Source organism: Gossypium hirsutum, chromosome D08 (genome assembly GCF_007990345.1).
Source record: "Gossypium hirsutum isolate 1008001.06 chromosome D08, Gossypium_hirsutum_v2.1, whole genome shotgun sequence".
Classification (NCBI taxonomy): Eukaryota; Viridiplantae; Streptophyta; class Magnoliopsida; order Malvales; family Malvaceae; genus Gossypium; species Gossypium hirsutum.
In genome coordinates, this window is record NC_053444.1 from 27,598,202 (window position 1) to 27,624,641 (window position 26,440).

At 36.8% G+C, this 26,440-nt stretch overlaps 1 protein-coding gene across 1 annotated transcript in view; it reads left to right on the top strand.

Moving 5' to 3' along the window:
* Window positions 1-441: 441 nt before the first annotated feature.
* The window catches only part of LOC121220315 (uncharacterized), a gene marked incomplete at its 3' end in the record, with an annotated part of 42,321 nt that continues 16,322 nt past the window's right edge, over window positions 442-26,440 (top strand). Inside the window, exons 1-2 of the mRNA XM_041099991.1 lie at window positions 442-1,578; window positions 5,881-6,978. Of these exons, the coding sequence (XP_040955925.1) occupies window positions 442-1,578; window positions 5,881-6,978 (2,235 nt within the window). The remainder of the gene's footprint in view (window positions 1,579-5,880; window positions 6,979-26,440) is intronic.

Sequence of the window (26,440 nt, forward strand, 5' to 3'; positions counted from 1 at the left end):
ATGTGAAAGATCCGTAAAAAAAAAAGTCTGGAGACACTTCAATAAAAATTTTTCTAAAATCACATTCTACACTCCTTTATACCCATTTTAGTGAATTTTCACGCTATTAAAAAAAATTTCCCAATTAGTGAATTCATTTTATACGCCACATCTTTAAACCTTTTCTTTCATTCGAGCCTACCCTAAACCATACGGCTTTCCCTTGCAAACCCCTTGAAGCCGACCCTCTAAACTAAAGATCAAGCCCTACCGAGTCTTATCCGAAATTATAAGAGAAGAAACGAGAGGAAAAAGGCACGAGTGTGGGAGCATATTCGAGAGGAGGTAAAAGCCAAAAGAGTGCAAACACGAGCGTGAGTGTCGTTCTTTCTTTCTTTTCTGAGTGAACGTGAGTCTTTGTGGTGAGGAATCTTTATTATGTCTCAAAATCCCGAGCAAAACATGGCGGAAAGGACCGAAAGACAACCGATAAGAAATGTAGGAGGAGGAGTTCCCGATTTAGGTCAACAAGCCCTCTTAAGGGAATTCCAACGAATGCTTCGAACTGAACTTGAATCTATTAATGAGAGACTCGATCGAGTGGAAGGAGGACCAACACGAGAAGGAACCCCTGAAGGACCGAGACGGGGGCGAGGGCGAGCAAGATCTTTCGTGGATGATCCCTACGAGCCAAGCGAGGTGGAAAGTGACCAAGCGTCGAATCAAAGCGAGAGACGACGAGGTCAAAGGAATAGGGGTCTTAGAGATCGAGGCCAAGTTGATGATGATTTAAAAAGTATTAAGCTATCCATTCCTCCCTTTCATGGGAAATCTGATCCGGAAGCTTATCTAGAATGGGAGAGAAAAATCGAGATGGTCTTCGAGTGTCACAATTACTCGGAGAGCAAAAAGGTGAAATTGGCAGCAATCGAGTTCTCCGATTACGCAATGATATGGTGGGATCAACTTACCACAAGTCGAAGAAGGAACGGGGAGCGGCCAATCTCAACTTGGACCGAAATGAAAGCCGTAATGCGTAAGAGATTTATACCTTCTTATTATTATCGTGAACTTTATCAAAAGTTGCAGAATCTTACGCAAGGAAATCGAAGTGTGGAGGACTACTTCAAAGAAATGGAGATTGCCATGATACGTGCGAACGTGGAAGAAGATCGCGAAGCAACCATGGCTCGATTCTTAGCCGGACTTAATCGTGACATAGCTAACGTGGTGGAACTTCAACACTACGTCGAAGTTGTTGATATGGTGCATGTTGCCATCAAAGTCGAAAAACAATTGAAGCGAAAAGAAACTAGTCGAACCTTTCCTAGCACCAACAATTCTCAAAAATGGAACCAAGGCAGGGGCAAAGAAGATCTATCCAATCGCGCGAAGGACCAAGTGGTGCCAGCAAAGTCTACCAAGCCCTTTGGCGAAACTAGTAAAGGCAAAGAAGTAGCTTTCCCAAGCCGATCAAGGGATATCAAATGTTTCAAATGCTTAGGGAGGGGGCACATTGCTAGCCAATGCCCTAATCGGAGCAATATGTTTGTGAGATCCAATGGTGACATTGAATCAGAAGGAGAAGAAGAAAAAAATGTCAACAAGGCCGGGGCGTATCATTTGGTATCTGAGCAAATATAATTTTTTGAATCAAGACGAACGAAACTTCATCGTTAGGACGATCGGGCAACGAAAATGACTCGGATTCATCAACGAGGCCGGGGCCGTATTAGGCATTGTTGATGAGACAACCAATCCTTGTACTTATGTATAAGGAAAATTTGTTTAATACTAATGACTTAACTGGAAATCCCCCTTCTTCTGTTTTGTCTCTCTTTCAGGATTTCAAAGATGTTTTTCCGGATAATGTGCCAAGTGGTTTGCCACCACTTCGTGGGATTGAGCACCAAATCGATTTTGTGCCTGAAGCCGTTATTCCGAACCGACCAGCATACTGAACCAATCTCGAAGAAACCAAATAGCTTTAACGTCAAGTCAATGAACTCATGGAAAAAGGGCTACATTCGAGAGAGCCTTAGTGATAGATGAATGCGCGCGGACCAAGATCAAGTTGCCAAGTCACAAGAAACTCCTACGAAAACCCTAAACAATCAGATCTGAAACGAAACAGAAAATTAAAAGATTAGAACTTTGAATTTCCAGATCTGAAATAAAATCCCCAAATCAGCAAAAGAATCAAATTGAGAATAGAAATAAGTGTTAATAAGGGTTCTTGAAACCCTAAAGGAGATTGTGATTCTGCCCAATTGAACACCAAGATAGTTTTCCCCAAATTTCGACAATCTAATTTCACCCAAAAAGAGTATGGAAGAACCCTAGAAATTGGGAATTTTTGGGTTGATTCCTTAAGATAGAAAAATGCTGAAAACACAATAAAAACAGAAAATAAATTAGATAAAGATTCAGCACAAGTAGAAATAAAGAAAGAATTGACAGTAAGAAATTAAAAGATAAGTCCTAAGAAGCCTTGAAACCCCGAAAGATCTCACAACTCCCTTCAAACGGCTCTAATCTCCCCTCCAAAGAATATCAATGGCAAGAAGAAGGTTGAAGATGGCTCCCACAATCAAAAGATTGTTAAAACAACTTCTAAAGAAAACCCAAGAGAGAATTCTTGGAGAAAAAAACTCAAAGAGAATTCTGCACTTAAACAAATCTGAAATTTAATGTATTTGAGTAGTTGTTTACAAGGTGGCCGGCCATGCCTTTAAATAGGCCTTATAACTAGTCCTAATCTATTAGAAAACTAAAATAAAAAAAAACTCCTAATTATTTTAATATGGAAATTCAGTCAAAGGTCTTTTATTTGGGACTCTTGGACTGAATATTTACATAAAAATTTAAACTAAGTAAATAAATAAATAAAAATAAAAATAAAAATAAAAATAAAAATAAAACTTTACAACTTGGGCAACTTTGACAATTTGGCCTGATTTTCAACTAAGTATGTATGGATTTCTTGATTGGGCTGGGAATTTGCTTATTGGGCCTCGCCTTCAAGAATTTGGGCTTTTGTGACTCGTATAATTCCCCCTTCCTCAAAAAGATTCGTCCTCGAATCTGAAAAATCAAATGGACTCGACTTTCCTCGATCGAACGGGACTAATGGCAATTGAGTCCACTTTATAAGCAGAATAATAAGGGTCGATTTACCTTTTCCATTTAATACAAACTTTTGCTCATCGGGGGCATAGTGTAGTCGAAGCTCTTCAGGCTCATGCAGTGTGATTTTATCTTTGCCTATGTTGATCGTTTGAAAGCGTCTTTCATTTGAGAGGTATTGAAGTTGAAAGTTATCTTTCGGTCTTTCGGAAACCTAAAAAGTAGCAACACAAGAAAAATTCATATCTTGGTTAGTGGAAACATTCCTCACTACCCTTTCCTCGTGTTTTTCTTTTGTTTCTTTTTCTAACTCATTTTCTCTTTTTTCTTCAACTTCTTTTTCAATTTTCTTGTCTGTTTCACATTCCTTTTCACTCTCAATCTCTTTTTGCTCTTTTTCATTCTCTTTTTCTTTTCCCTCATTTGTTTTAACAACAGAATTTTTCAGTTTGATTTGGTCCTTATGGACTTGTTCCGGAGTGAGCGGCACTAAGGTGATTTTCCTTCCTTGATGCTTGAAAGAATACCTATTGGTACGACCATCGTGAGTGACCTTTCGATCCAGTTGCCATGGTTCTCCTAGCAACAAATGGCAGGCTTGAATAGGCACTACGTCGCACAGAACTTCGTCTTGATACTTACCCATAGAAAAGGTGATGCGCACTTGTTGAGTGACCTTAAATTGGCCTTCGTTGCTAAGCCCTTGTAGTTGATAAGGTTGTGGATGCTTGGTAGTGGTTAAGCAAAGCTTTTCCACCATCGTCGTGCTGGCTACGTTCAAGCAACTTTCACCATCAATAATAACTCTACAAAGCTTACCTTGTACATGGCAGCGAGTATGAAAGAGATGTTTTCGTTGCTGCTCGCTCTTTGGTTTTGCCAAAGATGGTTGTCCACGATCATGAAAATCATCATCCATTCTAGGGACACGTCGAGTGATGCAACCTTAGCCCAGGAAATTACTACCGAATCCATTGAGCTGCCACGAGGACCAATAACTCGATCACGAGCTAAGAGATTTCGAAATGCAATAGCAAGCTATGTGGAACGAGCTTGGGAAGAGGGAGTGGCCGGATTTGATAGTCGTGCTTCAAACCGTTCAAAAGGCGTTACTTGCAATTTATTGCAAGCTGAATTTGTTTCTTTTAATTAACTTGTTTTAGTTTAATAAATAAGTTGCTGATCAATTAATTTAACTTATCTTAAAGTTTTAATACATGAGTTAGTTATTGAACTTTATTAAATAAGATGCTTCTTAATTGATCTAGTTCCTAGGATTATTTATTGATGCATAAATTAAGTTCTTTAAATTATGCTTCTTTAATTAAACTTTTTGCTGAATATAGATGAAATATTTGAATTGTGAGCTATCCAATTCTCTTTGTTCTTTCGGAATTGATTTGACTTATCAAGCATAGCTTGTGGCGTCCATCTTTTCTTTGTTGCTGAACTTATCACCTTTGGTGTGGCGTTCAATATACCTTTGGTTCCTATCATAGTTGATAGTGGGTCAAGGTTCCTTTCCTGTTTCCTTTAACCGAAAACACCTAAAGACCATTTTGAGATTCGGGTCAACAATTCGTTATTGTTGGTTCATTTTCGGTCTTAGCCAATTAATTTGTTATTGTTTCCTCTTTATTTTGTTTATTACCTTTGTTTGAAGCCATTATCTCTATTTTGTTTCATTTTAAAACCGAAACGAATCCATCCTTACTCAATTCACGATTGGGTAACACATACGACTCAAAACTTCACGAGACGAGTTCGTATCAAATTGGTATCAGAGCTAGCGAATTTGGAGTAAGAATCGACATTGTCGGCAATACGGTATAGTAGTTTCTTCAAAAAAAATTCAAAAAAAATTCAAAAAAAAAATTCAAAAAAAAAATTCAAAAAAAAAATTTGGTTTCCATTCAAACTCAAGAGATTGGATATCAAGTTGAAAAAAAAATTCGTGAAAAAAAATTCGTGAAAAAAAAATTTTTGTGAAAAAAGAAGAAGAAGCTAGTTTTGAAATTTTGTTGTTGTTTGCTGCCCAAATTATAGTTATTACTACCTTCTACTATTTCGCCACATCCAACCTTTCATTTCTTGATTCAAGCCTACTTTCCTTTGTCCTACAATATTCTTACCAAGCCCAAACATCAAGGTTGTAAGCCGACCCACAACAACTGCTTTTTAAGTTTAAATAATTCCTAAGAACTTAGAGAGGAGGAGTGAGTGGAAAGAGGCAAGAGAGTGGTGAGTTTATTTGAGAGTATAAAAGCCAAGGAAGTGAGATTTCTTTGTGAGTGGATAGTGAGATTCTTTGTTGTGAGTTCATTTTAAAAAAAATATGTCACGAAGTCCGGAAAGAAATCAAAATGTGGAAGGAGGGTTCCGTCCCGTAAGAAATGTTGGAGGAGGAGTGCCAGATTTATGCGAGAGATGGAGCGATTATTTGATAGAAAACTTGAACCAATTGAAGATCAATTATATCGAGTCGAGAGACGAGAACAACGTGAGATGACTCTGGAAGATGCAAGACAAGAGCGAGAACGTCCAATTCAAGATCCTTATGAAGCAAGTGGACAAGAAAGTGATCACTCATCTGCCCAAAGTGTACGACGTCGAGGCCATTAACGACAACGAGGTCCTAGAGATCGTGAACGACCAGATGATAATCTTAAGAATATCAAGATGACAATTCCACCATTCCAAGGTAAGAATGACCCTGAAGCTTATTTGGAGTGGGAAAAGAAGATTGAGCTTGTTTTTTATTGCCACAACTATTCGGAGAGTAAAAAGGTGAAACTCGCGGCAATTGAGTTTTCTGATTATGCCATAGTGTGGTGGGACCAGCTTGTAACTAGTCGACAACGAAATGGTGAAAGACCCATCTCTACTTGGGGAGAAATGAAATCAGTCATGCGGAAAAGATTTATTCCATCATACTACCATCGAGATCTTTATCAACGACTTCAAAACCTTACTCAAGGAAATAGAAGTGTTGAAGATTATTATAAGGAGATGGAGATAGCGATGATTCGAGCTGATATCGAGGAGGATCGAGAGGCAACCATGGTTAGGTTCCTTGCGGGTTTAAACCGTGACATTGCCAACATAGTTGAACTACAACACTATGTTGAAGTGATGGACATGGTTCACATGGCGATTAAGGTTGAAAAGCAACTTAAGCGAAAAGGAGTTAGTAGACCCTATGCCAATTCTTCAACCAACAAATGGAATCAAGGAGTCAACAAACCCCCTGTTAGAACAAAAGAGCCGACTGTAGCAGTTAAATCAAATCAACCCATTGGAGAGACAAGTCGAAATAAAAATGAGCAAGCGCCAAATTGCACGAGAGACATAAGATGTTTCAAGTGTCAAGGCCGAGGGCACATAGCTAGTCAATGTCCCAATCGACGAATTATGGTGATAAGAGTTGATGGAGAAGTTGAGTCGAAGGAAGAGGATGGAAATGAACCTGAAATGCCATCCGATGATGAAGATTTAGAGTTACCCGTTGAAGGAGAAATTCTTGTGGTGAAGCGTAGCCTCAGTATTCAAAGTGTTGAAACTGATCAACAAAGGGAGAATATTTTTCACACTCGATGCCACATACAAGGCAAGGTATGTAGTATGATCATTGATGGTGGTAGCTGTACTAATGTAGCTAGTATTATGTTGGTGGAAAAGCTAGGTTTGGCTACAACTAAACATCCAACTCCATACAAGTTGCAATGGCTAAATGATGGAGGTGAGCTGAAAGTAACAAAACAAGCTGTGGTGGCATTTTCTATTGGAAAGTACCAAGATGAAGTGGTGTGCGATGTAGTTCCTATGCATGCGGGACATCTACTTTTGGGACGTCCATGGCAGTTTGATAGGCGCGTGATCTATGATGGTTGTACAAATCGCTATACATTCAAGCATCGAGGCAAGAATGTAACTTTAGCGCCATTGACTCCAAAGCAAGTGTACCAAGATCAATTGAAGTTGAAGGAAAAGATTGAAAAAGAGAGAGAGACAAGAAAAATGAAAAAAAGAAAGAAAAAATTGAGGGAGTGGAGGTAAAAGTACGAGAGGAACAAGAAAGTCAAAAAGAAATTGAAAGTGGTAAAATGAGCGTATTTGCGAGAGAAAAAGAGATAAGAAAATCATTGTTGTTGCATCAACCCGTACTTCTACTTATGTACAAGGAATGCTTATTTGATGCTAACGAACTTGATAATTCTTTACCTTCGTCTATTGTTTCTTTGCTTCAGGAATTCAAAGACGTTTTCCCGGAAGATGTGCCAAGTGGATTGCCTCCTTTTCGAGGTATTGAACACCAAATAGACTTTATTCCCGGAGCTACAATTCCAAATCGACAGCTTATCGAAGCAACCCAGAGGAAACTAAAGAGTTGCAACGACAAGTGGCGGAATTAATGGAAAAAGGCTATATACGGGAGAGTTTAAGTCCATGTACGGTTCCCGTTCTGTTGGTGCCTAAAAAAGATGGTTCATGGAGGATGTGTGATACGAGTCATAAAGGCCCAATCCAAGTTCAAGAACGTGATGGGCTCAAATTGCCACAAGGCCCAATAACGAGATCAAAGGCCCGACAAATGTGGTCCAAACTAAATGGGACCATTCAAGAGCTTGCTAGCAAGGCCTTAGATGCATACACGAGAGAACAAGAAAATCAAGATTCACTTTCTTGTTTTCAAGAAAATCAAGAAATCGAATCTTGGCCCAATTTTGCTGTTCGAAGAGATTTCAAGAATCAAGAAAATCAAGATTTCAAATCTTGGAAATCTTGGTCCAAGAAACCAAATCTTGCAGCCAAAACGCATTGGATCTCCATTACGAGCGTCAACGACCCAATTTTGGTAAGAGATGGATCACGAGCCCAAATTCTTGAAGGCGAGGCCCAATAACCAAAATCCAGCCCAATCAAGAAATTTCTTCATACTTAGTTGAAAATCAGGCCAAAATGTCAAAGGGCCCAATTTGTAAACATCTTACTTGTTTAATTTAATTTTTTAATCTTTAGGAGCATTACATGTAAAATTCGGCCCAAAACAGCCCATATAAGTGCATGGCTGAATTTACCTTGTTATTTTATTAATTAGGTTTAATTTTTTATTAGTTACTTGTGAGATTAGGATTTGTTGGAAGCCTATATAAGCATTGGCCAGCCACCCTTTGTAAAAACATCTTATTATTATTTTTTCTATCAAATTTCAGATTTGTTGAGTGCAGAATTTTCTTTGGGGTTTTCTCCAAGAATTCTCTCTTGAGTTTTCTTTAGAAGTTGTTTTAACAATCTTTTGATTGTGGGAGCCATCTTCAACCTTCTTCTTGCCATCGATATTCTTTGGAGGGGAGATTAGAGCCGTTTGAAGAGATTTGTGAAATCTTTCGAGATTTCAAGGATCTTTAGGACTTATCCTTTAATTCTTGCTGTTTTCGATTTCTTTCTTTACTTTTCTTTGCTTATACTTGTGCCGATTTCTCATCTAATATTTTGCTGTTCTTGTTTGTTTTCCAGCATTGATTAAACTCAAGATCTCATCGTTTAAGTTGTTCTCCTATTGGCAGCACCCATTCGAACCCAAAAATCCCCAATTCCTAGGGTTTGGCCGATTGGATTTCTTTCAATTTGGGAATCAATTGATTGCTGGAAATTGGGCATTCTTGGCCAAATCAATTCCTTGGCAGATTCGCATCTTTTCTTTCTTCTCAATTTCGTTTGATTCATCGATTCTATTTCTTTTCTTCTTGCTGCTCTTTTAATTGAATTTGGGAATTTTAAATTCAAATCTGATTCGGTTTAATCTTGTTCTTTGTTTTAATTTTCAGATCTGTTCGTTTAGAGCTTTCGTAGGAGTTTCCCATGACTTGACGACTCGATCTTGGTCCGCGCGTAACCCTATATCATTTGGTATCAGATTTTGGGCGTTTTGAGTGTTCTTGGTTGATTTCTAAACTGATCTCTATTTTTTAAAGCATAAACAGCAGTTTTACCCAGAAAAATTGTTCAAAAAAAATTCATTTGAGTGGGTAAACGTTGTCCGATTGATCTGAAATTTTACATACATGTTTTTGGCACTGTGATTGAATATAAAAAAATTATTCCCGCAAAAAAAATCAGTCAAAAAAGTCAAAAAAAATCAAAAAATACGAAATTCAATAAAAATTTAAAAAAAGATTCAGCGGGTTGAATTTGGTGCCCAAAATTTCCAGATCAAAAATTCAATATATAAGGACACTCCAGATTTAATTTCATGATTTTTGGAGATCGGGAACACCTCGAACGAAGTTGTCAAGTTACTCCGCAGTTTTTCGGATTTTCTGTTTTCAGCAATTTTTATTGATTCTTAGCTGTAGGTTTTCATTTGTTTACCTTTATTCTTCCTTTACGTTATCTAACACCTTCTTGTTTCTTGTGTTAGTAGAATTTAAACGTGTGCACAACTTCTTCCTCGGTGCAACACGAATCAATTGGTGTCTCGTCAGTTTTTGGCATCCTAGTGCAAATTAGGATTCTTTGGTAGTTTGGTTCACACTCTCTAATTGGTTGATATAAACTCTGATAAAGAACTCACAAGATTGAATTCGACCTCATTGAGAATTTGATTTTTTCTTTTTGAGTGATTAACGGTGAGGTTTGATAACTTTTATTTTTGAGTGTTGAGTGTTTTGCAGGTTTTAAAAAAATGTCTACAGGTGATAATAATAGTGACATATTTAAAAAATTCCAACAACAGTTGGATGAACAGGCTGCTGAGCTTTGACTGCTACCATCAATGAGGTGCAATTGAATCAAGAACCTCAATATCGAGATCCAATCAAAGAAGATAGGGATAACCAACCCAAGAGGCACGGCCCTCGACGTGTCACTAGAATGGATGATGATTTTCATGATCGTGGGCAACCTTCTTTGGCAAAACCGAAATTCACAATTCCCCAATTTCGTGGTAAGAATGATCCTGACGCTTATTGTGAATGGAAATCTAAGATTGAACTTATGTTTCGGTATTATAAATGTCCGGATGATGAAAAGGTAGCGTTAGCAACACTGGAATTTTCTGATTATGCATTAAGTTGGTGGACTCAACTTGGGGTAAACCGCCATCGGAATTATGAAGGTGAGATTTCGACATGGGATGAGTTGAAACAGATTATGCGTAAAAGGTTTATTCCACCTCACTACTATAGAGAAATTAAAACAAAGCTGAGAAGACTTATCCAAGGTAGTAGGACAGTGGATGAATATTTTAAAGAGATGGAGATGCTCATTCAGAGAGCTAATGTGGAGGAGGATGAAGAAACAACTATGGTTCGATTTATTGATGGTTTGAACAGGCCGATAGCTAATACATTGAGGCTACAAACTTACATTGATTTGGAAGAAGCAGTTCATAAAGTGATACGGGGTTGCGCACGGACCAAGATCGAGTTGTCAAGTCACGAGAAACTCCTACGAAAACCCTAAACAATTAGATCTAAAACGAAACAGAAAATTAAAAGATTAGATTTTTGAATTTTCAGATCTGAAATAAAATCCCCAAAACAGTAAAGAATCAAATAGAGAATAGAAATAAGTGTTAATAAGGAATCTTGAAACCCTAGAAGAGATTGCGATTCTGCCCAATTGAACACCCAGATAGTTTTCCCCAAATTTCGGCAATCTAATTTCTCCCAAAAAGAGTATGGATGAATCGGCAAGAACCCTAGAAATTGGGGATTTTTGGGCTAATTCCTTAAGATAGAAAAAGGCTAAAAACACTAAGAACAGAAAATAAATTAGATAAAGATTCGGCACAAGCAGAAATAAAGAAAGAATTGACAGTAAGAAATTAAAAGATAAGTTTTAAGAAGCCTTGAAATCCCGAAAGATCTCACAACTCCCTTCAAACGGCTCTAATCTCCCCTCCAAAGAATATCAATGGCAAGAAGAAGGTTGAAGATGGCTCCCACAATCAAAAAGATTGTTAAAACAACTTCTAAAGAAAACTCAAGAGAAAATCCTTGAAGAACTCAAAGAGAATTTTCACTCAAATCAAATCTGAAATTTTCAATGTAATTGTAATGTAATGTAGGGTGGCTGGCCAAGCCATATAAATAGGCCTTTCAAATGTTTTCCTAATTTAATTAGAACACTAAAACTAAAACTAAAAAAAAACTCCTAATTATTTTAATATGGAAATTCGGCCAAGGGTCTTTTATTTGGGACTCTTGGACTGAATATAAAAATTTAAACTAAGTAAAATAAATAAATAAATAAATAAAAATAAAACTTTACAACTTGGGCCACTTTGACAATTTGGCCTGATTTTCAACTAAGATGGGTGGATTTCTTGATTGGGCTTGGAATCTTCTTATTGGGCCTTGCCCTCAAGAATTTGGGCTTGTGATCCATCTCCTACCGAAATTGAATCGTTGATGCTCGTAATGGAGATCCAATGCGCTTTGGCTGCAAGATTTGGTGTCTTGGACCAAGATTCCTAATATTTGAAATCTTGATTTTCCCTTTCTTTTGTGTACGCATCTAAGGCCTTACTAACAAACTCCTGGATGGTCCCATTTAGTTTGGAACGCATTTGTTGGGCCTTTGATCTCGTATCATTCCCCCCTTCCTCAAAAAGATTCGACCTCGAATCTGAAAAATCAAATGGGGACAAGTCAGCCACATTAAAAGTAGAACATACATTGTACTCACCAGGTAGATCAATTTTATAGGCATTATCGTTGATCCTCTCGAGTACTTGGAAAGGCCCATCGCCCCTTGGTCTTTCTTCTTGCAGGAAATCGTTCTTTCCTCATATGGTGATGTGATCCGGCTCGGTTGATTGAGTCGATTCACTTGATTGCCCGATCGTCGACGAGGAATAGTTGAGTTATCGGAAATAGGATGAAATAAGGCTAAAGATGCGGAAGCTTTCAAATGGTTTTAAAGGTTGGCTAAGGTGATGGTAAATTTATAAGGGTAGTATGATGTGATCCGGCTCGGTTGATTGAGTCGATTCACTTGATTGCCCGATCGTCGACGAGGAATAGTTGAGTTATCGGAAATAGGATGAAATAAGGCTAAAGATGCGGAAGCTTTCAAATGGTTTTAAAGGTTGGCTAAGGTGATGGTAAATTTATAACGGTAGTAGGCTCGATTTAAGTATAAAAATAAGAAAAATGGAAGTTGATAAATGAAGGCTCGATTTTTGTAAAAAGATATTTAGTTGGGTAAAATCTAGGATAGTCGGTGGAATGGATAAATGAGCTTAAACACCAGAAACGATTCAACACTAAAAGTGTCACCCCGATTTCTATTCAGTTCAATGTGGGATTGCAGAATTGTAGAAGGTTGAACGCCACACCAAAGCAAGGTGATAAGTTCAAAAGAGAACGATAGACGCCACTAGCACGCTAGATAAGTCAGATCGAAACTCGTACGAATTTAGAGAGGAGAAAACTCACTCTTTGAACAAAGTTCATTCAAATGATCAAAAGTCAAAAGTCAAAAGTCCTTTACAAATGAAAGAAAACAAATATTTATAGGCACATAGATGACCATTCAAATTCGGCATCTAGGTGTTCACACAATAATAAAAACGTTCACACTAATGTATTAAAATAGTTCATAAATTCGGCAGATTCATGCACTAGCTGAATGGACACTTTCTTCCCCCTTAGTTTGTGCATGAATGCTTAGTCATAAAGAAAGGCTTCAAGTGACTTGTATGTGCACCAAAAGGTTGCATTCATCTCCTTGGGACGTTCATGCACTTGTATGGACCATGTATCTTCATAATTAAACACTTTAATGGCATGTAAGTTCATAAATGGTAGCATGAACCTAGTAAATTCGTTCTCCCCTTTGTGCATACACTTAATTCAATCAATGTGTTGAATTATTGAGTTAATTCCTTCCCTTGGACGTTCTTGAACCCATCCATGCATGTGTAGTAGCCTATAGGTCAATTCAAAGTGTGAACATGTTCAAGGAGCTCTATGGTCAACATAGAATTAGTTAGCAGCTACTTCTTGGCCGAATAAGTGCCTTGGAAAGTTAAGAGACAACCACCATACATGCACTTAAGCCATTCATGCATTCTATCATCCCATGCATTTGATCCATTCATGGACTAGCCTTTAATGTCCATACATGCATTCGACACATGCATGAATTTGTAGAAACATTGCATCTAGCCGTACATGCACCAGCATTTAATACTTCTTCATTCATGAGTGTGGAATGCCCAAAAGAGATGTTTCTTCATTCATACATTGTACCGTCCAAAGGAATGTACCTACATGAAATAAACAAGTCATTAAGACATCTCATGAACACTCATAAATTCGGCATGATGTGAACACATTAATGTCATGCATTAATTCGGCTATGTGAACATAATCAATTTATATAATGACAATGATATATTAATAACAAATATTAATATAAGACAAGTTTAATGCTTAAATGAATATGTGCAAATTTTATTTAATGTATTAAAGACAAAACTGAGTTTAAACTAAAATGAGCTAAGTTTTAGCTCGTGAGCTAAAGTTGAACTGAGGCTAAACTCCTAAGCTGAAGTTGAGCTAAGGTTTAGCTCGTGAGCTAAATATGAGCTAGGAGTGAGCTCGGTTTAGCTCAGGCAAGTTGGATCGAGCTTGAATAAGCTGGATTTGAGCTAGATGGAGCTCGTGGAGCTGGAAACGAGCTGGGATCAGCTTGCCAACATGTCAATGCTCGGCTTGACAGACTTGCTCGATGAAGTTCGCGGGGCGTGCTCGTATCATTCCCCCCCTCTTTTAGGCGACTTGTCCTCAAGTCGAGCCGTTTGTCCATGGGAGAACTTTGACTCATGCATGGTGTTCCTCGGTCAAATGGGATGGAAGATGTCACACAAACCTGAAAAATTCTTACCACAGCCAATAAAAAGAAACTCAAAGGAGTCAAATTCAAATGTGTTCGATAGTTCATAAAATATTCATTCAATCGAACATATGCCAAAAATCTCAATTGGACAAAGCAAGCATACATAAATTTGTCAAAGAGTTTCGTTAGACCATCGTTACAAACATGAAAACTAAGTTGGATCAAGGGATAATTGGTTAAAAACGATGGTAGGCACTTAAACACATTATTCCTCATCCAAAACATTTTAATTTCTTTAATCGAATATAGTAACTCATTTGGTCCTTTGTCTTGCTCATGCAAGGTATGCCATGGCCAAAGGTATGCTAATTCTTCCTTTTGTTTTTGAACAACATGAGGGGAGTCTCCAAATTCCAACGTAATAATCACATCATCACAATTCCAAAAGGAAAAATCCATCACATCAAAGTATAAATAATTTCCAAACAACCAATCAATGGAATTTTCAACTTCAATCGAAGTGAGCAAAGATATTTGAAAATTTTTAGATGACTTACCTTGACGAATATGAAGAGAAGAAAATTGAGGATTGGGTTTACCTTTCTCAGTCAAAATGAATCTTCTCTCTTTGGATAGATAACGTAAGACAAACCTATTACTTCGATAAATTTGAATAGGTGGTGACGCACTATGACATGTCTGGCTCCTCGAGGGGTGGAATTCACAAAAATAAGACGGGTTAGTATTATCAAAAACTATGGACTTAAATGGAAAAGGAAAGTTACCATGGAAATTTGATTCAATTCCAAAAACATAGGTTGGCCTTACCTTCTCGAAATGAAACGAAAATTTCAAATGTGGCCAAACAAGGTGATTAATAAATGAATCAAAATTGAAACCCAAATCATTGAATTTCACCTTCTTATCAAAAATTCGAACTTCAAGCAAACATAATTTCAATGTAAATGATGCAAAGCGCTTAATGTTTCCATAAAATGAATTCATGTAGCAAATACCAGGCTTGAACACACGAACTTGATTAGGAATTCCAACAAGCAACATATTAGAAGAAGATATAATCAACTCACCACACGAATGATATTTCACTAGTTTAAACACACATGTTGATTTGACAAAACCGAGCATACCAAAATGCAAGGTTCATACTTCAAGAGTATTAATCGGGAATGCAAATCACTACATGGAAATTTCGCACAAAAACTCAAAGATTGTTCATGAAGAACACAATTGCACATATCATGTGAAGATCTTTTAACATGGATGCCAAACAAAGAATTTTTAACGAACATGCAACTTTTCAAACAGGCAGATTTATCACAAATCAATTGAGCAGGCATATTTAAACATAAAGATTTAACACATGAGTTCAAAAAGTTTGCAGGGTCAAACACATGAGAATTTTTACGTGACAGACTTTGATCAAACATGTTCAAAATTTGCTCAGGGAAAACTAATCCAATGTTGTCAACAAATTTGCCAATGTAGTAATCGTCATAAAAAAAACTGTATATGGCACCTTTTAAAACAAAATCGTTAACAACAGTAAGTGAACAAAAATTATCCAAATCAAGTGACTTTGATTCGATAAACAAAGAATCCTTACCTTCCTTACCTTCAATCGCAAGTGGGTGGTAGTCATTCGCGAACTTACCTTTTTCGAACAACCTAAAACACCTCTCGTTTGGAAGGTAATGTAGATGGAATTGGTCGCACAAACTTCTAGGAACCTGAAAAGTTAACTCACAAGAAGATCGAACAGGTGGGTTAGTGGAAATAATCCTCACTTGCTCACTTGTTTTCTCACTCGATTCTTTTTCTTCTGGATCACTCGTTTCTTTTGTTTCAATTTCTTTTTCATCTTCTTTTTCACTCTCAAATTTCTTTTCATTCCCTTTTTCATTTTCTTTTTGCTTTTCAAAGGCTTTTTCAAGTTCTCTCAAGATTCGCTCATTTTCTCTCTTACTTGCCTCTTGCCTCTCTTTTCTTTTTATTTCATTTTCTTTTTCTTCTCTTGCTTTTTCTTTTTCTTTTCTTTTCTTTGTTTTCTCTTTACAAGAATGTACAAAAGAACGATGAGAATACAAATCTTGTTCGAAAGATGAAGAACTATTTGCATATGATTCACAATCAAAACTTCGTGAAGAATACTTCGGGTAAGATTTCTTTAAAGATCTAGTAGGAGTATGTCTTTCTCTTCGAACGCCATCTTGGAATGAATCAAAATCGTAATCGGCTTCTCGTCTTCTCAAATTTCTTGATGAAAAGGACTTTCGATCGAAGTCACTTCTCGAATTCGTTGATGAATATGCGTCATAGTATAAATCTCTTTGTCTCGAAGTAGATGGCGAAAAGGAATCACGATAGGAACTTTTTCTTAAGTAGTAGTCGGGGGTATATCTCCGTGGGGTTCTTGGTTCCGTTTTACGACATGAAGAAACTCGATCACTTTGGTCTCGTTTAGTCGCCATTCTTCGCTTTTCTTGAACCAAATATTGGTATTCCGATTCGGTGAACTCTTCGTATGACATGATTTTTGTTGCTAAAAAGAAAATGTTAGATCACAAAACAAAATAAAAAAAAATGAAGTACCTCACCACAAACCTCACAATTTCGCTCGGAAAGAAAATTGGATAACACTCCACTCGTGTTTACACTTGTCTAATGGCTTTTGCTCGCTCTAATGTACTCACCACTCGTGCCTTTTTTCGCTCGTATCTCTCTCGTGAATTCGTATTTTGTTTCAAGAAGACTTATTGCGGCTTAGAGGGTCGGCTTCAAATGGGTTACAAGGGATAACGTCGGGTGTAGGGTAGGCTAAACAAAGAAAATAAAAATCAAAGTATGTGTGGCGTTTTGGGGGGGTAGAGGGAATGGTAGAATGAATGGATGCTTGAAAGCAACAAGAAATAATAACAAAATAAAACTCACAAGACTTTTCACTCTTTTTTTTTATACTTCGATTTTTCGATTTTTTTTAAAATTTTTTTTTCGATTTTTTTTCAATTTTTTTTAATTTTTTTTCATTTTTTTTACAATACCGTAATACCGATCACGTCGATCTTACTCCGATTCAACCAGCTCTGATACCAAATGATGTGATCCGGCTCGGTTGATTGAGTCGATTCACTTGATTGCCCGATCGTCGACGAGGAATAGTTGAGTTATCAGAAATAGGATGAAATAAGGCTAAAGATGCAGAAGCTTTCAAATGGTTTTAAAGGTTGGCTAAGGTGATGGTAAATTTATAAGGGTAGTAGGCTCGATTTAAGTATAAAAATAAGAAAAATGGAAGTTGATAAATGAAGGCTCGGTTTTTGTAAAAAGATATTTAGTTGGGTAAAATCTAGGATAGTCGGTGGAATGGATAAATGAGCTTAAACACCAGAAACGATTCAACACTAAAAGTGTCACCCCGATTTCTATTCGGTTCAAGGTGGGATTGCGGAATTGTAGAAGGTTGAACGCCACACCAAAGCAAGGTGATAAGTTCAAAAGAGAACGACAGACGCCACTAGCACGCTAGATAAGTCAGATCGAAACTCGTACGAATTTAGAGAGGAGAAAACTCACTCTTTGAACAAAGTTCATTCAAATGATCAAAAGTCAAAAGTCCTTTACAAATGAAAGAAAACAAATATTTATAGGCACATAGATGACCATTCAAATTCGGCATCTAGGTGTTCACACAATAATAAAAACGTTCACACTAATGTATTAAAATAGTTCATAAATTCGGCAGATTCATGCACTAGCTGAATGGACACTTTCTTCCCCCTTAGTTTGTGCATGAATGCTTAGTCATAAAGAAAGGCTTCAAGTGACTTGTATGTGCACCAAAAGGTTGCATTCATCTCCTTGGGACGTTCATGCACTTGTATGGACCATGTATCTTCATAATTAAACACTTTAATGGCATGTAAGTTCATAAATGGTAGCATGAACCTAGTAAATTCGTTCTCCCCTTTGTGCATGCACTTAATTCAATCAATGTGTTGAATTATTGAGTTAATTCCTTCCCTTGGACGTTCTTGAACCCATCCATGCATGTGTAGTAGCCTATAGGTCAATTCAAAGTGTGAACATGTTCAAGGAGCTCTATGGTCAACATAGAATTAGTTAGCAGCTACTTCTTGGCCGAATAAGTGCCTTGGAAAGTTAAGAGACAGCCACCATACATGCACTTAAGCCATTCATGCATTCTATCATCCCATGCATTTGATCCATTCATGGACTAGCCTTTAAAGTCCATACATGCATTCGACACATGCATGAATTTGTAGAAACATTGCATCTAGCCGTACATGCACCAGCATTTAATACTTCTTCATTCATGAGTGTGGAATGCCCAAAAGAGATGTTTCTTCATTCATACATTGTACCGTCCAAAGGAATGTACCTACATGAAATAAACAAGTCATTAAGACATCTCATGAACACTCATAAATTCGGCATGATGTGAACACATTAATGTCATGCATTAATTCGGCTATGTGAACATAATCAATTTATATAATGACAATGATATATTAATAACAAAATATTAATATAAGACAAGTTTAATGCTTCAATGAATATGTGCAAATTTTATTTAATGTATTAAAGACAAAACCGAGTTTAAACTAAAATGAGCTAAGTTTTAGCTCGTGAGCTAAAGTTGAGCTGAGGCTAAACTCCTAAGCTGAAGTTGAGCTAAGGTTTAGCTCGTGAGCTAAATATGAGCTAAAAGTGAGCTCGGTTTAGCTCAGACAAGTTGGATCGAGCTTGAATAAGCTGGATTTGAGCTAGATGGAGCTCGTGGAGCTGGAAACAAGCTGGGATCAGCTTGCCAACATGTCAATGCTAGGCTTGACAGACTTGCTCGATGAAGTTCGTGGGGCGTGCTCGTATCATAGTAGGCTCGATTTAAGTATAAAAATAAGAAAAATGGAAGTTGATAAATGAAGGCTCGGTTTTGTAAAAAGATATTATAGTTGGGTAAAATCTAGGATAGTCGGTGGAATGGATAAATGAGCTTAAACACCAGAAACGATTCAACACTAAAAGTGTCACCCCGATTTCTATTCGGTTCAAGGTGGGATTGCGGAATTGTAGAAGGTTGAACGCCACACCAAAGCAAGGTGATAAGTTCAAAAGAGAACGATAGACGCCACTAGCACGCTAGATAAGTCAGATCGAAACTCGTACGAATTTAGAGAGGAGAAAGCTCACTCTTTGAACAAAGTTCATTCAAATGATCAAAAGTCAAAAGTCTTTTACAAATGAAAGAAAACAAATATTTATAGGCACATAGATGACCATTCAAATTCGGCATCTAGGTGTTCACACAATAATAAAAACGTTCACACTAATGTATTAAAATAGTTCATAAATTTGGCAGATTCATGCACTAGCTGAATGGACACTTTCTTCCCCCTTAGTTTGTGCATGAATGCTTAGTCATAAAGAAAGGCTTCAAGTGACTTGTATGTGCACCAAAAGGTTGCATTCATCTCCTTGGGACGTTCATGCACTTGTATGGACCATGTATCTTCATAATTAAACACTTAATGGCATGTAAGTTCATAAATGGTAGCATGAACCTAGTAAATTCGTTCTCCCCTTTGTGCATGCACTTAATTCAATCAATGTGTTGAATTATTGAGTTAATTCCTTCCCTTGGACGTTCTTGAACCCATCCATGCATGTGTAGTAGCCTATAGGTCAATTCAAAGTGTGAACATGTTCAAGGAGCTCTATGGTCAACATAGAATTAGTTAGCAGCTACTTCTTGGCTGAATAAGTGCCTTGGAAAGTTAAGAGACAGCCACCATACATGCACTTAAGCCATTCATGCATTCTATCATCCCATGCATTTGATCCATTCATGGACTAGCCTTTAATGTCCATACATGCATTCGACACATGCATGAATTTGTAGAAACATTGCATCTAGCCGTACATGCACCAGCATTTAATACTTCTTCATTCATGAGTGTGGAATGCCCAAAAGAGATGTTTCTTCATTCATACATTGTACCGTCCAAAGGAATGTACCTACATGAAATAAACAAGTCATTAAGACATCTCATGAACACTCATAAATTCGGCATGATGTGAACACATTAATGTCATGCATTAATTCGGCTATGTGAACATAATCAATTTATATAATGACAATGATATATTAATAACAAATATTAATATAAGACAAGTTTAATGCTTAAATGGATATGTGCAAATTTTATTTAATGTATTAAAGACAAATCCGAGTTTAAACTAAAATGAGCTAAGGTTTAGCTTGTGAGCTAAATATGAGCTAGGAGTGAGCTCGGTTTAGCTCAGGCAAGTTGGATCAAGCTTGAATAAGCTGGATTTGAGCTAGACGGAGCTCGTGGAGCTGGAAACGAGCTGGGATCAGCTTGCCAACATGTCAATGCTCGGCTTGACAGACTTGCTCGATGAAGTTAGCGGGGCGTGCTCGTATCATTCCCCCCCTCTTTTAGGCGACTTGTCCTCAAGTCGAGCCGTTTATCCATGGGAGAACTTTGACTCATGCATGGTTTTCCTCGGTCAAATGGGATGGAAGATGTCACACAAACTTGAAAAATTCTTACCACAGCCAATAAAAAGAAACTCAAAGGAGTCAAATTCAAATGTGTTCGATAGTTCATAAAATATTCATTCAATCGAACATATGCCAAAAATCTCAATTTGACAAAGCAAGCATACATAAATTTATCAAAGAGTTTCGTTAGACCATCGTTACAAACATGAAAACTAAGTTGGATCAAGGGATAATTGGTTAAAAACGATGGTAGGCACTTAAACACATTATTCCTCATCCAAAACATTTTAATTTCTTTAATCGAATATAGTAACTCATTTGGTCCTTTGTCTTGCTCATGCAAGGTATGCCATGGCCAAAGGTATGCTAATTCTTCCTTTCGTTTTTGAACAACATGAGGGGAGTCTCCAAATTCCAACGTAATAATCACATCATCACAATTCCAAAAGGAAAAATCCATCACATCAAAGTATAAATAATTTCCAAACAACCAATCAATGGAATTTTCAACTTCAATCGAAGTGAGCAAAGATATTTGAAAATTTTCAGATGACTTACCTTGACGAATATGAAGAGAAGGAAATTGAGGATTGGGTTTACCTTTCTCAGTCAAAATGAATCTTCTCTCTTTGGATAGATAATGATGTGATCCGGCCCGATTGATTGAGTCGGGTTCACTTAAGATGCCCGATCGTCGACGAGAAGCTCGTTCAAATTTGTAGATAGATGGAGTTTGAATGTTTTATAAGCGGAAGGTAGGCAAAATGGGTTCAAAGGATGGGTTTTGGTTTGATGAAAGATAGGTTCGGTTTAACAAAGAATTAAGTTACAAAGATGATAAATAGATGGAAATGGATAAAGAACTCAAACTTTAAGAATGATTCAATACTAAAAAGTATTGCCCCGAGTCTTATATTGCTTAAGGTGAATTTTGATGAAGGATAGAAGCGGACCGTGACCCGTTACCTATATGGAGGTAAGAACCAAAGGTATAGGAAGATGGTTGAACGCCACACCGATTCGGTGATAAGTTCAATGGAGTTCGGATTGACACCACTAGCAAGCTAGATAAGTCGCTTCGAGACTCGAACGAAAGAAGAGAGGAGGTAACCTCACAAGAACAAAAGTTCTATTAAGTTTAATTGATCAAATTCTGTAACCTTTTACAATAAACAAGTAATCTATTTATAAGCCTAAAATGCCTATTGATATTCGGCATCTATGTTGTTCACACTAACTTAAATTCTGTTCACACAGGTATTTAACATGTTCACACAAATAGCATTAAAATCCAGTTCATGCTTGAAGATGGTACATGAATTGGCCGAACCATCATGATGCTTCACTTGATGCATTCATGCATCCTTAGCCTTGAAGAATCTCCATAATTCCATGAATGTGCAGCTCTTTAATGATCCTACATCTCCCTTGGCTGAATGAGGCATTAATGTGCCTAAAATACTTGAATGGTCATCTTGAAAATGCATGAATCATGCATGAAACGTCCCATGTATTTTCCCCCATAAATATGATCCATGAATCTTCAAATACATGAACTTTCAGCAACTCCCTCTTGCATGAACGTCCCAAATGCATGTGCTCCTTTAAATGCCATCCATTGAACCTCAATTGTGCATGCACACTCCCATACATTGCACCAATCCGTTCATGAACCTGCAGCAAATTAAATCAGCAAGTTAAATGCATTTCAAACACATTAAATTAGCAGCATATGAACTCAATAATTTGCACATTAAATTTGGCCATACATATTAACAATTTCAGACATATTTAAAACATCATAATTTATTAAGTATTTAATTTAGATATAATTAAAACACTTAATTAATTATTTGTCCAGATTTTAACAAATTAACTAACTTAAGATAAACAACTAATTTAACTAATGACAAATTAAATGGTTTATTTCAGCAAAATAAATGCAAGCTAAAGAAAGCTAAAAATAAGCTCATTGGGTTAAGATTGAGCTGAATTGAGCTTGAATGAGTTGACTTGAGCTCGAGTGAGCTGGAAACGAGCTAAACGGAGCTTAACGAAATGAAATTGAACTAATTCAGCTCGCATGGATTTGCAAACAATGCTTAGGGAGCTGATCCAAAAGTGTGCCCGGGGCATGGTCGTATCATCCCCTCCCTCTTTAAAGCGATTTGTCCCCAAATCGGGCCATTTACTCGCGAAAAATCGTTGAAGATTCTGAAAGCCACAATTAACTCGGATCAAAAGAAGCTCATTCGCATGCCTTCCCTCTTTAGGAGGGTACCACTTCACATTGTCACATTTAAAAGAATAAAACGAATTAGTGAAACGATGAAGATTAAACACAAAGGAACTTTTTAAGATTTGATTCACAGTTTGAACAAATAATCCAATACCGGGGTCAAAAATAGAAATCGTTCTTACCTTTTTCTTCGATGGAAACAAACATAAATCACAAGGCATTTGATAGCTATGGTTTTGGAAGTCAACTTTCCATGGTTCGATTACCTTAGGCAATGATATAGAATGGTGTTCACCGGGGTCAAAGACAAAATTTTCTCTTGCCATTTCAATTTGATTTGGCAATTTCATGACCGACTTCATAGAAAGAGCACTAAGCAACTCAAAATCATTATCATTCAAAACATGTTCGGATCTTTTAGTCCACAGTTGAGAACATCCTCCGAAAACAAAATTTTGATTTTGACTTAACAAACCAACAAGATTCACATGGCTCATTTTCAAACTTAAAGACAAAGTATCATACAAACAAAGATTGTTTACACATTCATTCAAACAAAATTTATGATGCTTGCTTTCTTTCATGGATGATTCATAATAGCAAACTCCAGGATTAAAGACATGATTTTGACTACTCGATCCAAATGGCAAAAAGAGTCCTTTTATCTCCAACAATTTACACAAATTAAACAACGAGGGTGTTAACATACTCAAATTCAAACAAGCAAACCCTTTAAATTTCATTCGAAAAGATTTACAAAAACATGGAAATTTCACACCAAAAATTAGATAATCCACATGATCAACACAACCAAGCAGATGATATGTCAACTTTTGATCACACAATTCCAGATTTTATTGGTGTTGACTTATTCGCTGTTCATCAAAAATCTTGCCAATGGCGTATTCATCAATACATTTCCATTCCTTTTCAACATGATCAGTGAGAATGAACATTTTATATGGACTTTCATCTTGCGGATCCAAAACATGTATTCCATTGCAAGTTAAAGACAAACAACTAATATCATCAAGAAAATAATATTTTTCAAAAGCAAGAATCTTTTTATCATCAGACAAAACAAATGGGTCATCATCAATCAAAGAATGACAAGTAGCCACGTCAAAGTTTAGATTCTTTCTAAAGACCAAATCATCAACAAAGGACCCATCAATAATCGAAAAAGGCAGAGGTGCTTTAAAAATTTCAAGACTCATACCTTGCTTACCTTTTGGCATAGGCGAACTAGGATCGTTGAGAACACTACCTTTTTCAGCCAAAGTGAACCTTCTATCCATGGAAAGGTATTGAAGTTGAAACTTGTCAATCGGTTCCTTGGAAACCTGGAAAGAAGAAAATTTACACGGCAAACTTGCAAATGGGTTAGTTAGAACATTCCTCACTTTTGCTCGATTGCTTTCTCCCTTTTCACTCTTCTCTTTTTCAAACTCTTTTCTAATCTCAACTTCTTTTTTTCTCTTTTCATTTCCTCTCTCATTTTCAATTTTATTTTTGACCTCACTCTCTTTTTGGATTTCTTTTTCTTTTTCAATCTTTTCTTCTTTTCTTTCGATTTCTCTTTCTCGCTTGCACTCTTGTTCAATCTCAATTTCTTTTTCGAATTCTTTCTCTTCATTTTCTTTTTCTCTCACTTTTTTGATTTCTTGTTCCTTTTCTTTCATTTCTTTTTTTCGTCTCTCGATTTCATTCCATATATGCTCATTTTCTCTCATCAACATTTCTTGTCTTTCTTTTCTTCTTATTTCTTTTTCTTTTTGCCTCGCTCCTTCATTATAGGATGGAGATGTTACAAATGAATCAGCACTAAATGACTCTTGTTGGGTATAATTGGATCAACTTTCATACAAAAAATGATCACCTCTTCGAGATTGATTCTTGGCAGATGAATACCTTGGTGCATACGAATGACTACTTGTGATTTCTCGTTCGTCACCTTGAAAAGCTTCAAACTCAAAACTTGCTTTGCTTCGTCTTGAGTTCCTCATTGAATAGGAATAATGGTATGAATCTCTTCTCGAATAATCATTGGATGTGTGCTTTCGTGATGATCTTGTCTTCGTCTCTTGACCCGATGAGTTTGGCTTCCATCGAGCTCTTTCCTCCACTCGATCCAAATAATCATGCAACTTATCAAATTTTGATTTCACCATTCTACGCATCTCTTGCATCAAATATTGGAATTCTGATTCGGAAAATGTTTCTCGAGACATGATTAAGTAATGGAAAAGAAAATGTTAAAAAAATAAAGAAAATAAATACCTTACCACAAACCTCACAAATTCGCTCAAAAAGAAAAATTCACTCACTCTCGAGTTTGAACTCTCTTTTAGGCTTTTGCTTACTCTAATGTACTCACGCTCTCTTGCCTTTTACCACTCAACCTCGTCTCACAAATTCGTAATTCGTCTTGATAGACTTAATTTGCTGCTTGAGGGTCGGTTTCAAAATGGGTTACAAGGGATAACATCGGGTGTAGGGTAGGCTAAATAAAGAAAAAATTGGTTTAAAGTGTGGCGTTGGGATGGGTAAATAATGGTAGGAAGGGAAACTTGATGATCGGAGTAATAAGAGATGAAAATAAAACTCACAAGACTTTTCACTTTTTTTTGTTCTTTTTTTACTTTTTTTTCTTTTTTGCTCACTTCTTTTTTTTTCTGAATTTCGATTTTTTTTATACTCCAATACAATAGTAAGGTAAATACAATAAAGAAAAGAGAAAATAAAATAAAATTACAACTCGAGATTTTTTTGATTTTTTTTTGAAACTTTTTTTTACAAACCTATCTTTCGAGATAGCTACAAACGTCGGTGCTCCTCGTTTTGCAAGCTCTGATACCAAATGATGTGATCCGGCCCGATTGATTGAGTCGGGTTCACTTAAGATGCCCGATCGTCGACGAGAAGCTCGTTCAAATTTGTAGATAGATGGAGTTTGAATGTTTTATAAGCGGAAGGTAGGCAAAATGGGTTCAAAGGATGGGTTTTGGTTTGATGAAAGATAGGTTCGGTTTAACAAAGAATTAAGTTACAAAGATGATAAATAGATGGAAATGGATAAAGAACTCAAACTTTAAGAATGATTCAATACTAAAAAGTATTGCCCCGAGTCTTATATTGCTTAAGGTGAATTTTGATGAAGGATAGAAGCGGACCGTGACCCGTTACCTATATGGAGGTAAGAACCAAAGGTATAGGAAGATGGTTGAATGCCACACCGATTCGGTGATAAGTTCAATGGAGTTCGGATTGACACCACTAGCAAGCTAGATAAGTCGCTTCGAGACTCGAACGAAAGAAGAGAGGAGGTAACCTCACAAGAACAAAAGTTCTATTAAGTTTAATTGATCAAATTCTGTAACCTTTTACAATAAACAAGTAATCTATTTATAAGCCTAAAATGCCTATTGATATTCGGCATCTATGTTGTTCACACTAACTTAAATTCTGTTCACACAGGTATTTAACATGTTCACACAAATAGCATTAAAATCCAGTTCATGCTTGAAGATGGTACATGAATTGGCCGAACCATCATGATGCTTCACTTGATGCATTCATGCATCCTTAGCCTTGAAGAATCTCCATAATTCCATGAATGTGCAGCTCTTTAATGATCCTACATCTCCCTTGGCTGAATGAGGCATTAATGTGCCTAAAATACT